The following is a 16,412-nucleotide window of genomic DNA, read 5'->3' as shown; positions in this document are numbered from 1 at the left end:
TCGATTTTTTCCAATGCGACCACTCGGCTATGTGTTCCTGAATCCGATGCGAATCTGATCTTTTCAAATGCGACCTGTATCTGAACGGCCAGGTCGCATTCATCCGCCCTGAATGTCATGAATACCTGACAAAGGTCACTATTCTGGGTCTTGCTACGCAGAAGCGGCAAGAAAAACAACAACAATGGTGGACGATAATGCGAAGAGTTATATTTATGTTTAACCATCTTGAAAAGATCGAGTTTTTAAGGTTGGGAAAGATTGCAAGATGCGCTCCAGCGCTACCATCCATGTTTACTACCGTAAACACAGAGCACGCTGGCTTGTGATGTCATTACATCCTCTACAGCGCATGCGGGACACTTATGTTGTATGAATGCAGTTCACACAGGAGATCACGTACAAGTCGCATATGTTTGGAAATGTGAACCGCAATGCAAAAAAATCCGGAAAAAAAAAAAATCGGAATTGAGCATCAAGGCCTGCAGTGTGAACGTAACCTAAATCTCATGATCTGCCCTTATGGCTCACTTTAATTGTTAATTTCACTCACCTGCCTAACTCTGCCTGGTTTTCTAATTATCACTCATCCACCTGCGTCTGATCTTTATATTTGTTTCAGCCCGAGCTAGCAGGGCCAAATCATTGTTTGTTTGCTATCGGTCGGTCTTTTTATGCCTGTTCGTTTTATGCCGTTCGTTTGGTGAACGGCTCCAAATTTTCTTTAACGGAAAGTAGCCAGACTGATCTGCGAGTGAAACCTTGAAAGCTTGCGAGATCAGGATGGTCTCACGAGGCTAGTGAATTGGCGCTTTAGAAATAAACAGAATTGCAAAGTTTAACAGCTGTTGGAATGAGAAGTATCCCCCTTGGATGTGGATGTCAGGTATCCTCCTATTGCACTGATTTTCTGACTCTTAATTCTGACCTTTGGGGGTATTCCAGCCTAGATCGATAACTTGGAAGTTACATGTTTCAATTTCCAATGACTAAATGAAGCGTGGGGATGAGCGTGGGGAGGAAGATGGGGGACAGTCTGAGCACAAAGTGGCAGTTAGCTTAGCCTAGCATATCATAGCCCTATGGAAACATGGTAAAATGAGCAGAAGGAACCTGGTAGCTATGTCATGGATAGATCTTTTAGGTGAATGATTTTTAAACACCTCAACACAGGTTGAGGGAAGCTTTGTGGAACCCAGTGGACCAGTGATCTAGATGCACTGGAAAAAACGAAAACTAGATAAGTCATTTTTTCATTGCATTTGTTCTTGGTTTGAGGAGGTAAAAGAGACATTTTGCCAATGGAACAAGACAATTTACACTTAAAATAAGAAAACACAATTACAATGTCTTATTTCAAGTGCATATTATCTGATTATCTTATTCTAAGAGTAAAAATACTCATTCCATTGGGAAACTATCTCATTTACCGACTCAAATTAACAGTAAATACACATAATTTAAGACATTTTTACTTATTTCTAGATCGTTTTTCAATTGTGTTAGATAAATCTAAATTTACAGGCCTCGTTTCTGCCCCGCTGCTTTCTCTACAACAGCGTCTGAGCATTAGGTGACGTACCATGGAGGCTCATGGCTGACTAAGTTGTATTCATATTGGAACACAGCATCGTAATAATGAGAGCCTGAATCTGCATGAACTATTTGATCGGAAAATTGCTGTAAAATACCACTTAGAGCGACACAAAGACGATGTTGAGATGTTGCAGGATTAAAAATAAATCATGAAAATATGAAGATTTTGGGGTGAGTTTCACTTTAAGTAAACTAAAGCCATCAACCTGATGCCCAGAATATATTTTTGAAGAATATAAAGAAAATGCTTTTTAAAATGTCCTTTTAAACAAATCACTATGGAACATCAGTGTATTTATATAGGTAATATTAGCGTTTTTTAGAAGGAGTTTGAAGCTTCTTTAAATATGCTTTTGGCATTTTTTTTTTTTTTTTTTACTAGATTTATTTCTCTAGTGCTGTTTGTGTGTTTTGGAGTTTGACCTCCATTCTAATGCTTTTTTGGGGCTTAGTAGTTTGTCATTTGCATTTTTAATCTGTTGGCACACATTTGGCCATTTTATGGTGAAAAGGATGGTTAGTGTAACCAGTTAAAGCGTGCAAAACCCCACATTAAGCTCAGCTTAACATTCAGCAGGTACAGCACTCAGAGTTAAATTAATAAAATGTATAGAAACCAAACGCCACTGACCTTTGAACTCCTTTTTATTCACCTTACACTCAATAAAAACTCTTAAGTACATGTTTTGTGAATCAGTGGTTTAGATTTGTATTCTTACAATAACAATGTAAGGGATCTAACATAAGCTCTGCAGCTCAGAAGTGATGCTCATTGTTGGCGTTTTCCTCCTCAGCTGTTCTGTGTTGGTCTTGCATGTTTGGAGCTGCTGGAGAGAGATCAGTAAAATAAATGGACTGTCTGTAAGAAATAGAATAATGAAGCGGCTCACTGTGATGCCTGTGGCTCTGTCCCTAATAGGCCGAAATCAGGAGAGTTGAGGTGAAGAAGACACAGAACACCACCAGGTGGCAGATCGGTCCTAGGAGCTGGAGGGAGGCGGGGGGCGGAGCTCCAGAGGTGGCTCTTAATAATATTTCAGAAAGAAGTCTGGTCTACTGACAGGGTGGAGGAAATCTGTGTTAAACTGACAGTAAATAGTCCTTACCTTCAACAGAGATCCAGCTGGATGGAGACTCTCCATGACCTCTGATGTTACACTTGTAGAGGCCTTCATCAGAGCTGGTCACATGGTGGAGGGTCATGTGACCTTTGGGCTCAGTCCTGATGAGGGAGCCATCTTTATAGAAAGCAGCTGGGAGGTTGGAGGGAGTGGTCTTTGTTAGACAGCTCAGAGTGACGTCATCTCCCTCCATCACAGGGAGGACAGGACTCTGCAGGATCACTGATCCACCTCAACACAGAGACAAACTACAGCATTTCATCCATTTCCACACAGCTTCATCAACACTAACTCCACAGTCTGATCTTACCAGTGACAGTGAGGTTGATGCTGCCGCTGGCTGCTCCCTCTCTGGACCAACACCAGTAAACTCCACTGTCTGCTGGGTGGAGGTAGCTGATGCTACAGGTAGAACCAGCTGATTCCCCCCATTCCTTTCCACACTGAGTCCTGGTTCTTCTGACTGTGTTCCTCCATACAGTCCATCCAGCAGAGCTTTTTTCCTCCTCACAGCTCAGAAACACAGAGCCTAACTCAAAGAACTGAGATCTGCTGGGACTCACAGTCAGAGCAGCTGGGACACAAACAGGAAAGCATAAATTCAATATTCACCAAAGGAATAGAGTCATTAGACTTACAACATTTATCATTGTTTGATCCCCTAAATACATTCAGAATTGTGTAAGAAACTGACAGCATTTATTATCTTTACATTCACTGATACATTAATTAAGCGGCTGTTTTCATATATTTATATTCTTTTTTTTTATAGAAAAGTATAATTTGGGGTTTTTATGATAACATTTTCTAAAAAAAGTTGAGTCATAGTAATGAATTATATGTCACAGCTCCTCTGTTAGCCATCCCATTATGCACAGATCGGATGCCAGACAGTTGGGTTTAAAAAAAAAAAGATTTAGTGTAACGAATGGTAGAGAAAAACAAATACTCTGGTTAGTACGGTGGCCCTGAAGTGCAAACTGCAACTACAAATCTAAAAGCGCAACTACATTAAGGAAATTGCAACTACATAAAGCAAAGCGCAACTACATTAAGGAAATCACAACTACATAAAGCAAAGAGCAACTACATTAAGGAAATCGCAACTACATAAAGCAAAACATGCAACTACATTAAGGAAGACAAAACTACATAAAGCAAAGCGCAACTACATTAAGGAAATCGCAACTACATAAAGCAAAACATGCAACTACATTAAGGAAGACAAAACTACATAAAGCAAAGCGCAACTACATTAAGGAAATTGCAACTACATAAAGCAAAGCGCAACTACATTAAGGAAGACAAAACTACATAAAGCAAAGCGAAACCTCATTAAGGAAATCGTAACTACATAAAGCAAAGCGCAACTACATTAAGGAAATCGTAACTACATAAAGCAAAGTGCAACTACTTTAAGGAAATTGCAACTACATAAAGCAAAGCGCAACTACATTAAGGAAAACAAAACTACATAAAGCAAAGCGCAACTACATTAAGGAAAACAAAACTACATAAAGCAAAGCGCAACTACATTAAGGAAATCGCAACTACATAAAGCAAAGCGCAACTACATTAAGGAAATCGCAACTACATTGTCATGATCGAGGGGATTTTTCTGACCCACATGCAGGAAACCACAAGCAGTATTCGAAGGATCAATCTCTTTATTGAACTGAAAACAGATCCCAAGATGGGTTCAGACTGATCAGCTGCTTCTGAAAACGGAGAGGAGATGTTATTGGGGGTTCGGGAAGGGAATCTGTCCAAGTGGGGAAAAGTACGTGAGGAAGCTTACTGTTCCAGAAGAAGAGCCGATCCCGGAGGGGGCTTGTGGATTGCAAAGGTGGGCTGGAGACCAAACGATGGAGAGCGGGCAGGCAGACGGAGTAACAGCGGAGCCAACTTAGTCGGACAATCAGGCGGTGAAGGGTAGTCCAGCTGCTCCTTATAAGAGCTGCACCAGATGAGAAACAGGTGGATCACCTGTCGGGTTGGCACGCCCTCCAATTGGAGATCTGATTGGAAACCTGTAGTCTCAGCCACACACAGACACCATGACACTGCCCCCCCCTCAAGGGCCGCCACCTGGCGGCCTCCCAGATCCAGAGGACCTAGAGGCAAGAAAATCTCTGATAAGGGACTTATCTAAGATGAATGAACGGGGAACCCAAGAACGGTTCTCTGGACCCCAACCCTCCCAGTCTACGAGGTACTGGAAACCCCTGCCCCGTCGACGAATGTCCAAGATACTCCTGACCAAGTAGGCTGGGTAACCATCGACATCCAGAGGGGGTGGAGGGGACCTGGGAGGAGGACACAAGGGGCTAGACAGAACAGGCTTGAGTAGAGAAACATGGAAGACTAGGTGGATCTTCAGGCTTGGAGGCAGATCAAGGCGCACAGAGACAGGACTAAGAACTGAACTTATTCTGTACGGACCAATGAACCGAGGAGACAGCTTCTTATTTAAGGCTTTCAGCCTGATGTCTCTGGTAGAGAGCCAAACCTCCTGACCAGGTGAGTACAGGGGTGCAGGGGAACGTCTCTTGTCAGCAATGCGGCGGTTACGCTCGGCAGTACGGTTCAGAGCCTTTGTGACAGCCCTCCAGGTTTCTTTGCACCGACGGACATATTGTTGAACTGAGTTCACAGACAGATCCCTCTCCTCCAGGGGGAATAGAGAGGGCTGATAACCCAGAGATGCCTCAAATGGAGAGTAACCAGAGGCAGCCGAGACATGGCAGTTATGAGCATATTCCACCCACACCAGTCTTGAGCTCCACGTCGAGGGACGGGAAGAACAAAGACATCGCAAGGTGGCCTCAAGCTCTTGGTTCATGCGTTCAGTCTGGCCATTGGTTTGAGGGTGGAAACCTGAACTAAGCGCTGCTTTGGCACCAAGTGCCGAACAAAACTCCTTCCAAACCCTAGAGGTAAACTGTGGCCCACGGTCTGAAAGGATCTCAAGGGGAATCCCATGAAGACGAAACACATGTTTCACTAGAAGATTAGCAGTCTCTAAAGAGGAGGGGAGTTTCTTTAGCGGAACCAAATGACAGGCCTTCGAGAATCGATCCACTATTGTAAGAATGGTATTAAAGCCCTTGGAACAGGGTAAACCAGTCACAAAGTCTAAAGCTATACTAGACCATGGACGCTTGGGAACCGACAAGGGTTGCAGATAACCACTGGGAGGCTGGTTATGAGACTTGTTCCTGGCACAAACAACACAGGCAAGGACATATTCCCTGACGTCTTTGTACAAGGAGGGCCACCAAAAGTGACGTCTGATCAGGGCTATGGTCCTGCCTACCCCTGGGTGGCAGGAGAAGCGAGCTGTATGAGCCCAATGTATAAGATGAGAGCGAACAGCACCGGGCACAAAGAGGCGATTGGGGGGGCCATTCCCTGGACCAGGGTCAGATCTCTGAGCCTCAAGTACTTTGTCTCTTATGTCCCAGGTTAGGGAACGAATGATGCAGGAAGGAGGAACAATAGTGTCAACAGGGGTCTCGTCATTTGAGGAGAACTGTCTAGAAAGTGCATCAGGTTTGGTATTTTTAGAACCAGGTCGATAAGTTATTAGGAAGTTGAATCTAGTGAAGAACAAGGACCATCGAGACTGTCTAGGGTTTAACCGTTTAGCTTCCTGAAGGTATAAAAGGTTTTTGTGGTCCGTCCATACCACAATAGGATGAGAAGCCCCTTCTAGCCAGTGGCGCCACTCCTCAAAAGCCAACTTAATGGCCAATAGCTCTCTGTCACCCACATCATAGTTTCTCTCAGCTGAGGTGAGGGCATGAGAGAAAAAGGCACAAGGATGGAGTTTATTGTCCTCAGAATTTTGAGACAGGACTGCCCCAACTCCCACATCCGAAGCATCAACCTCCAGGACAAACTGTCTAGTAGGATCTGGTTGAGTCAGAACAGGAGCGGACGAAAATTTCTGTTTCAACTCTGAAAAGGCCTGCTCAGCCTCAGACGTCCATGAAAATTGTCTCTTAGTGGAGGTGAGTTTGGTCAGAGGTGCAACGGTCTGGCTGTAGTTTCTAATGAAGCGTCTGTAAAAGTTGGCAAAGCCTAGAAAGCGCTGCAGCTGTTTTCTTGTTGTAGGAGTTGGCCACTCCAAAACCGCCCTGACCTTTTCGGGGTCTGACTTCACCTGCCCGCTCTCAAGGATGAATCCGAGAAATGTTATTGAGGAAACATGGAATTCACATTTCTCAGCTTTCACAAAGAGTCGATTCTCCATAAGTCGTTGGAGGACTCGTCTTACATGTACTCTGTGTTCCTCTAGTGTGCGAGAAAAAATCAGGATATCATCCAGGTAGACAAAAACAAAGTCATTCAGGAAATCACGCAGGACGTCATTGATTAGTGATTGAAAAACCGCAGGAGCATTGGTGAGCCCGAAAGGCATGACTAGGTACTCAAAGTGTCCTAGGGGGTTTTTAAAAGCAGTCTTCCACTCATCCCCCTCCCTAATTCTGACCAAGTGGTAGGCAGTTCTTAGATCCAGTTTACTGAAAATTGTGGAATCTCTAACAGGTTCAAAGGCAGAAGTTAAGAGCGGAAGAGGGTACTTGTTCTTTATAGTAATCTGATTCAGACCCCTGTAATCAATACAGGGTCTGAGTGAACCGTCCTTCTTTGCTACAAAAAAGAAACCCGCGCCTAATGGGGACGAGGAGGGGCGGATTATGCCTGTGGCCAATGACTCATTCACATAGTTCTCCATACTCTCTCTCTCACGGTTTGATAGGTTATAGAGCCGGCTGGATGGCAGTGTAGCCCCAGGAAACAGATCTATAGCACAGTCATATGGTCTGTGTGGTGGTAAGGACGAGGCTCTGGACTTACTGAAAACTTCCTTTAAGTCATGATATTCGGGGGGTACGTTGGATATGTCAGGTGCTTTTACCTCTTTCATGGCACTGGATGAGGTTGGTGGGACAGCTGACTGCAAGCAAGTGGATAAACAATATGGACTCCAGGACTCCACTCGACCATTGCTCCAATCCAGGTGGGGGTTGTGGAGTGAAAGCCACGGGTAACCCAGAACTAGGGGAGACTGAGGAGAAGGAAAAACATAGAAACTAAGTTTCTCTCTATGGTTGCCAGACACAACGACTTCTATAGGTTCGGTCTGGTGTGAAATCACAGGTAGGGCCTTACCATTCAGGGCAGATACACAGAGGGGAGCAACCAGGGGAATGGTAGGAATCTTTAGCTGTTGTACCAACTCACTGTCAATCAGATTCTGCTCACACCCAGAATCAATCAGAGCACGGAGCTGAACTGACTCCTGCTCAATGATAAGGGAAGCTGGTAAGGCTAAACGGGAAACAGGGTTACTGAGACCACCCACCAGTATTCCCGTAGCTACTGGTGGGCTCTCTCTTTTGGCCGAAGGGGACAAACTGAAATGTAATGTCCAGCCCGGCCACAGTACAGGCACGCCCGGGCTTCAAAGCGACGCTGGCGCTCCTCCGGTGAGAGCCTGGCACGTCCCACCTGCATGGGTTCCTCCATGGGTAGATCTGGCTGGGGGCTAGCCCTTTGGGGGCCCCTAGGTGGAGTTGCAACAGGGGAAGCTGGCCTACGCCTTCGTTCTCTTGTCCTTTCACGTAACCGGTTGTCAATCCTTATAGCTAATGCAATTAGCTCTTCGAGGTCTGGGGGATCATCCCGGTAGGCTAACTCATCCTTAACATGCTCGTTTAGTGAGTTAATGAATGCCCCCTTGAGAGCCTGGGGATTCCAACCTGAAGTGGCTGCAATTGTTCGGAAATCAATAGCAAAATCTGCAACGGATCTCTGGCCCTGTTTCTGGGTCCAGAGTCTCCTAGTTACCTCTGTTTGGGTTTCAGCATGTCCAAAAGTCTGTTTGAATTCAGAAACAAAATCATCAAAGGATTGGTTAAACAGAGAATTAGAGTTATTCTTAGCTTCCGCCCATTGAAGTGCTCTCCCCTGGAGGAGTCCCACTAAATAAGAAATCTTAGAGGCATCATTGGAGAAAGAATGGGGTGACCTACAAAAAACAAGGGAACATTGCAACAAAAAGCCTCCACACTTCCCAACCTCCCCAGAATAATGTTCGGGAACTGGCGAGGTGACATCCCGGAACTGACCACCTGGGGGCGGTAACGGGAGGGATGCGGCCGCTGCGCTAGCCGGAGAAGGGGGAGTTATGGAGAGTTTGTTTGTCAGTTCCTGGATTGACGCGGTCAGCTGATCCATGCGTTGAGCAGCAAACCCCTGCTGTTCAAACAACGAGCGCAACATCTCCTGGCGTTGTGTTAGCACGCTCTTTTGCTCGGGGGAGGAGCCCGCTCGTGGTTCTGCTGGGTCAAACTGGCCTGATTGTTCTGTCATGATCGAGGGGATTTTTCTGACCCACATGCAGGAAACCACAAGCAGTATTCGAAGGATCAATCTCTTTATTGAACTGAAAACAGATCCCAAGATGGGTTCAGACTGATCAGCTGCTTCTGAAAACGGAGAGGAGATGTTATTGGGGGTTCGGGAAGGGAATCTGTCCAAGTGGGGAAAAGTACGTGAGGAAGCTTACTGTTCCAGAAGAAGAGCCGATCCCGGAGGGGGCTTGTGGATTGCAAAGGTGGGCTGGAGACCAAACGATGGAGAGCGGGCAGGCAGACGGAGTAACAGCGGAGCCAACTTAGTCGGACAATCAGGCGGTGAAGGGTAGTCCAGCTGCTCCTTATAAGAGCTGCACCAGATGAGAAACAGGTGGATCACCTGTCGGGTTGGCACGCCCTCCAATTGGAGATCTGATTGGAAACCTGTAGTCTCAGCCACACACAGACACCATGACATACATAAAGCAAAGCGCAACTACATTAAGGAAATCGCAACTACATAAAGCAAAACGCAACTACATTAAGAAAAACAAAACTACATAAAGCAAAGCGCAACTACATTAAGAAAAACAAAACTACATAAAGCAAAGCGCAACTACATTAAGGAAAACAAAACTACATAAAGCAAAGCGCAACTACATTAAGGAAAACAAAACTACATAAAGCAAAGCGCAACTACATTAAGGAAAACAAAACTACATAAAGCAAAGCGCAACTACATTAAGAAAAACAAAACTACATAAAGCAAAGCGCAACTACATTAAGGAAAACAAAACTACATAAAGCAAAGCGCAACTACATTAAGGAAATCGCAACTACATAAAGCAAAGCGCAACTACATTAAGGAAAACAAAACTACATAAAGCAAAGCGCAACTACATTAAGGAAATCGCAACTACATAAAGCAAAGCGCAACTACATTAAGAAAAACAAAACTACATAAAGCAAAGCGCAACTACATTAAGGAAATCGCAACTACATAAAGCAAAGCGCAACTACATTAAGAAAAACAAAACTACATAAAGCAAAGCGCAACTACATTAAGGAAAACAAAACTACATAAAGCAAAGCGCAACTACATTAAGAAAAACAAAACTACATAAAGCAAAGCGCAACTACATTAAGGAAAGCGCAACTACATAAAGCAAAGCGCAACTACATTAAGAAAAACAAAACTACATAAAGCAAAGCGCAACTACATTAAGGAAAACAAAACTACATAAAGCAAAGCGCAACTACATTAAGGAAATCGCAACTACATAAAGCAAAGGGCAACTACATTAAGCAAAGCGCAACTACATAAAGCAAAGCGCAACTACATTAAGGAAAACAAAACTACATAAAGCAAAGCGCAACTACATTAAGGAAAACAAAACTACATAAAGCAAAGCGCAACTACATTAAGAAAAACAAAACTACATAAAGCAAAGCGCAACTACATTAAGGAAATCGCAACTACATAAAGCAAAGCGCAACTACATTAAGGAAATCACAACTACATAAAGCAAAGCGCAACTACATTAAGAAAAACAAAACTACATAAAGCAAAGCGCAACTACATTAAGGAAAACAAAACTACATAAAGCAAAGCGCAACTACATTAAGAAAAACAAAACTACATAAAGCAAAGCGCAACTACATTAAGAAAAACAAAACTACATAAAGCAAAGCGCAACTACATTAAGAAAAACAAAACTACATAAAGCAAAGCGCAACTACATTAAGAAAAACAAAACTACATAAAGCAAAGCGCAACTACATTAAGGAAATCGCAACTACATAAAGCAAAGCGCAACTACATTAAGAAAAACAAAACTACATAAAGCAAAGCGCAACTACATTAAGAAAAACAAAACTACATAAAGCAAAGCGCAACTACATTAAGGAAAACGCAACTACATAAAGCAAAGCGCAACTACATTAAGAAAAACAAAACTACATAAAGCAAAGCGCAACTACATTAAGAAAAACAAAACTACATAAAGCAAAGCGCAACTACATTAAGAAAAACAAAACTACATAAAGCAAAGCGCAACTACATTAAGGAAAACAAAACTACATAAAGCAAAGCGCAACTACATTAAGGAAAACAAAACTACATAAAGCAAAGCGCAACTACATTAAGAAAAACAAAACTACATAAAGCAAAGCGCAACTACATTAAGGAAATCGCAACTACATAAAGCAAAGCGCAACTACATTAAGGAAAACGCAACTACATAAAGCAAAGCGCAACTACATTAAGGAAAACAAAACTACATAAAGCAAAGCGCAACTACATTAAGGAAATCAAAACTACATAAAGCAAAGCGCAACTACATTAAGAAAAACAAAACTATATAAAGCAAAGCGCAACTACATTAAGGAAATCGCAACTACATAAAGCAAAGCGCAACTACATTAAGGAAATCACAACTACATAAAGCAAAGCGCAACTACATTAAGAAAAACAAAACTACATAAAGCAAAGCGCAACTACATTAAGGAAAACAAAACTACATAAAGCAAAGCGCAACTACATTAAGAAAAACAAAACTACATAAAGCAAAGCGCAACTACATTAAGAAAAACGCAACTACATAAAGCAAAGCGCAACTACATTAAGGAAAACAAAACTACATAAAGCAAAGCGCAACTACATTAAGAAAAACAAAACTACATAAAGCAAAGCACAACTACATTAAGGAAAACAAAACTACATAAAGCAAAGCGCAACTACATTAAGAAAAACAAAACTACATAAAGCAAAGCGCAACTACATTAAGGAAAACAAAACTACATAAAGCAAAGCGCAACTACATTAAGAAAAACAAAACTACATAAAGCAAAGCGCAACTACATTAAGAAAAACAAAACTACATAAAGCAAAGCGCAACTACATTAAGGAAAACAAAACTACATAAAGCAAAGCGCAACTACATTAAGAAAAACAAAACTACATAAAGCAAAGCGCAACTACATTAAGAAAAACAAAACTACATAAAGCAAAGCGCAACTACATTAAGAAAAACAAAACTACATAAAGCAAAGCGCAACTACATTAAGGAAAACAAAACTACATAAAGCAAAGCGCAACTACATTAAGAAAAACAAAACTACATAAAGCAAAGCGCAACTACATTAAGGAAAACAAAACTACATAAAGCAAAGCGCAACTACATTAAGAAAAACAAAACTACATAAAGCAAAGCGCAACTACATTAAGGAAAACAAAACTACATAAAGCAAAGCGCAACTACATTAAGAAAAACAAAACTACATAAAGCAAAGCGCAACTACATTAAGAAAAACAAAACTACATAAAGCAAAGCGCAACTACATTAAGGAAATCGCAACTACATAAAGCAAAGCGCAACTACATTAAGGAAAACAAAACTACATAAAGCAAAGCGCAACTACATTAAGGAAATCGCAACTACATAAAGCAAAGCGCAACTACATTAAGAAAAACAAAACTACATAAAGCAAAGCGCAACTACATTAAGGAAATCGCAACTACATAAAGCAAAGCGCAACTACATTAAGAAAAACAAAACTACATAAAGCAAAGCGCAACTACATTAAGAAAAACAAAACTACATAAAGCAAAGCGCAACTACATTAAGGAAAACAAAACTACATAAAGCAAAGCGCAACTACATTAAGAAAAACAAAACTACATAAAGCAAAGCGCAACTACATTAAGAAAAACAAAACTACATAAAGCAAAGCGCAACTACATTAAGGAAATCGCAACTACATAAAGCAAAGCGCAACTACATTAAGAAAAACAAAACTACATAAAGCAAAGCGCAACTACATTAAGGAAAACAAAACTACATAAAGCAAAGCGCAACTACATTAAGGAAAACACAACTACATAAAGCAAAGCGCAACTACATTAAGGAAAACGCAACTACATAAAGCAAAGCGCAACTACATTAAGAAAAACGCAACTACATAAAGCAAAGCGCAACTACATTAAGAAAAACGCAACTACATAAAGCAAAGCGCAACTACATTAAGGAAAACAAAACTACATAAAGCAAAGCGCAACTACATTAAGAAAAACTAAATTACATAAAGCAAAGCGCAACTACATTAAGGAAATCGCAACTACATAAAGCAAAGCGCAACTACATTAAGGAAAACAAAACTACATAAAGCAAAGCGCAACTACATTAAGGAAAACAAAACTACATAAAGCAAAGCGCAACTACATTAAGGAAATCAAAACTACATAAAGCAAAGCGCAACTACATTAAGAAAAACGCAACTACATAAAGCAAAGGGCAACTACATTAAGGAAATCGCAACTACATAAAGCAAAGCGCAACTACATTAAGGAAAACAAAACTACATAAAGCAAAGCGCAACTACATTAAGGAAAACAAAACTACATAAAGCAAAGCGCAACTACATTAAGAAAAACAAAACTACATAAAGCAAAGCGCAACTACATTAAGGAAATCGCAACTACATAAAGCAAAGCGCAACTACATTAAGAAAAACAAAACTACATAAAGCAAAGCGCAACTACATTAAGAAAAACAAAACTACATAAAGCAAAGCGCAACTACATTAAGGAAAACAAAACTACATAAAGCAAAGCGCAACTACATTAAGAAAAACAAAACTACATAAAGCAAAGCGCAACTACATTAAGAAAATCAAAACTACATAAAGCAAAGCGCAACTACATTAAGGAAAACAAAACTACATAAAGCAAAGCGCAACTACATTAAGAAAAACAAAACTACATAAAGCAAAGCGCAACTACATTAAGGAAAACAAAACTACATAAAGCAAAGCGCAACTACATTAAGGAAAACAAAACTACATAAAGCAAAGCGCAACTACATTAAGGAAATCAAAACTACATAAAGCAAAGCGCAACTACATTAAGAAAAACAAAACTACATAAAGCAAAGCGCAACTACATTAAGAAAAACAAAACTACATAAAGCAAAGCGCAACTACATTAAGGAAATCGCAACTACATAAAGCAAAGCGCAACTACATTAAGAAAAACAAAACTACATAAAGCAAAGCGCAACTACATTAAGAAAAACAAAACTACATAAAGCAAAGCGCAACTACATTAAGGAAAACAAAACTACATAAAGCAAAGCGCAACTACATTAAGGAAAACAAAACTACATAAAGCAAAGCGCAACTACATTAAGGAAATCGCAACTACATAAAGCAAAGCGCAACTACATTAAGAAAAACAAAACTACATAAAGCAAAGCGCAACTACATTAAGGAAAACGCAACTACATAAAGCAAAGCGCAACTACATTAAGAAAAACAAAACTACATAAAGCAAAGCGCAACTACATTAAGGAAAACAAAACTACATAAAGCAAAGCGCAACTACATTAAGGAAAACAAAACTACATAAAGCAAAGCGCAACTACATTAAGAAAAACAAAACTACATAAAGCAAAGCGCAACTACATTAAGGTAGTTTTTTTTTCTTCATGTAGTTGCGCTTTGCTTTATGTAGTTTTGTTTTTCTTAATGTAGTTGCGCTTTGCTTTATGTAGTTTTTTTTTTCTTAATGTAGTTTCGCTTTTCTTTATGTAGTTTTGTTTTTCTTAATGTAGTTGCGCTTTGCTTTATGTAATTTTGTTTTTCTTTATTTATTTGCGATTTCCTTAATGTTGTCAGATCCTGTTCTCCAAGTTCACAAATCAAATTTCCCACTGAGCCTGAACTAATCGCTGTGTCTTCCCCTCACTTTACAGTTCCGGTTGAGCAGTGTTCAGAGCAACACTTCTCTCTGCATTATCTCTTCAATAAAACCTGTTAAACCTTTTCTCCTGGTCTCCCTGTTTGGTCTTCAGCATTTAGGTCTGAACTTTTGTAAAACCATGAAAGAATGTGTATTAGGAGAAACAAGACTCTCCTGTTTTCTTTTTGTTTGTTTTTAAATGAGAAATAGTAATCGAATTTAGCTGTACTTTTTATACTGAAGTTCTTTACAGGTGATGTAACATCTGTAGCAGAGTGGTTCCATGCATCGATACATCAGTTGGTTTCTGAAAGTTACAAGGTTCTTTAAAATTACTCTGAATATTACCCAGAAATGTACTGATATTAGAAAATGTAATTTGTACTTTTAAAAACTTAGGTATTTTCATTGGTGAATACTTCAATACTTTCTCTTGAGTAGATATTTGACTAATTTTACAAGTGATTGAGTAAGATTAGACTCTGAGTATCAGTACTTTTACTAAAGCAGTTTACTACTGTTGAGTACTATGGCCATCACTGGACGCGAAGGTCAAACTATGGAGCTTTTTTTTTAAGCATTTAATGATTTACTGTCTGTTAACACAGACTGTCCTCTGGACCTACATGCAGGCTGAGACTGGTATTACAATTTAATTATTAAATATCCTAAACAATTACCGTACACTCTTCCCCATCCACATACATCTTTTCTCTTTAGTCTATTTAAAACTGTGAGGAAACTTTACTCACCTGCAGCTGCGAGCTCCATAAATCCAAAAACAAGGCACAGGAGAGACATGAGTGCATCCATGAGACAAGGGCATTGTGTGGAGGGAGGAGATGGGGCTGTCACTGACTGCAGGCCCAGGGTTCCCGTCGTCACTGTCTCACTGAAAAAGGGCCCAATATGCTTGACACACAAACATTCTGTGCTGAAAATAAGCCGCCCACCCTTGTATAATAATGCTCTATTTGTTTGTCTGTGCATGTCAGAGACAGCTGCGTGTTCAGGCCTTCCTTAATCTGCCCGCACATCATGGTGCATAGATAAGACTGGTTGGGTTAGAAAATAGAGAGAAAAGTGTGTCTTCTTAATGAGATGAACGACTTTCCTCCGGCCCTCAGTGTCATTGATCTACCATTAGGATATTTGGTAAAGTTTCATTTTGGATTTTCAGTCACACTTTGGTTGATGTCAATCTGTGTTTTTTAAGTCATTAGTTTAATTTCCATTTAGTGTCATCTAATGGTTGATTGCTTTGACTCATTGACTTGAAGGCAATCCCTCACAGCAAGCAGTCTTGTAGCGACAGTAGAGAGGAAAAACTCCCTTTTAAAGACAAGGTGCAGTCAGCAAGGAATAATCCATGGATCATTATTTATATCTAAAACTAATACGTTCATGGTGATTTAAGGAATTTAGTGTTGATCAGTAACTTTCGTCACGATCACTGAGTCCGGGAGCAGCCATTTTCGTCCAAATATAGTAACACCTCCCTCCTGACATCTTCCGGCAGTGACGTCACGGTGCGGTATGCTTAGCGCTATTCTCCCCGCTCTAAAAGCAAAACCAATGGGAACTACTAGACAC

At 40.7% G+C, this 16,412-nt stretch overlaps 1 protein-coding gene across 2 annotated transcripts; it reads right to left on the bottom strand.

Moving 5' to 3' along the window:
- Positions 1 to 2,212: 2,212 nt before the first annotated feature.
- LOC119773759 (Fc receptor-like protein 5) lies at positions 2,213 to 15,712 on the bottom strand. 2 transcript variants are annotated; one of them, XM_038270886.1, is made up of 5 exons: positions 15,572 to 15,712; positions 3,028 to 3,291; positions 2,703 to 2,948; positions 2,487 to 2,624; positions 2,213 to 2,423 (listed from the first exon to the last, which is right to left on the bottom strand). In XM_038270886.1, exons 1-4 carry the CDS (start codon positions 15,630 to 15,632, stop codon positions 2,509 to 2,511), a joined length of 687 nt encoding a protein of 228 aa, XP_038126814.1. In that variant the 5' UTR covers positions 15,633 to 15,712; the 3' UTR covers positions 2,213 to 2,423; positions 2,487 to 2,508. The 2 variants fall into 2 exon arrangements, with proteins under 2 accessions (XP_038126814.1, XP_038126812.1); XM_038270884.1 differs by having other exon boundaries at positions 2,214 to 2,420.
- Positions 15,713 to 16,412: the final 700 nt, after the last annotated feature.

The sequence above is a fragment of the Cyprinodon tularosa genome, unplaced genomic scaffold (genome assembly GCF_016077235.1).
Source record: "Cyprinodon tularosa strain WSP-4 unplaced genomic scaffold, ASM1607723v1 ctg782, whole genome shotgun sequence".
In the NCBI taxonomy this organism is placed as follows: Eukaryota; Metazoa; Chordata; class Actinopteri; order Cyprinodontiformes; family Cyprinodontidae; genus Cyprinodon; species Cyprinodon tularosa.
The sequence above is the reverse complement of the archived record's forward strand: the minus strand, read 5'-3'. Positions and strand labels throughout refer to the sequence as shown.

Bases quoted from the DNA above. Each gene is read 5' to 3' on its own strand.
- LOC119773759 (XM_038270886.1), bottom strand. From the start codon at position 15,632: ATGGATGCACTCATGTCTCTCCTGTGCCTTGTTTTTGGATTTATGGAG. The intron at 3,292-15,571 runs GTGAGTAAAGTT...TTTGTGTCCCAG, and splicing joins TATGGAGCTCGCAGCTGCAG to CTGCTCTGACTGTGAGTCCC. The intron at 2,949-3,027 runs GTAAGATCAGAC...CTCTGTGTTGAG, and splicing joins CATCAACCTCACTGTCACTG to GTGGATCAGTGATCCTGCAG.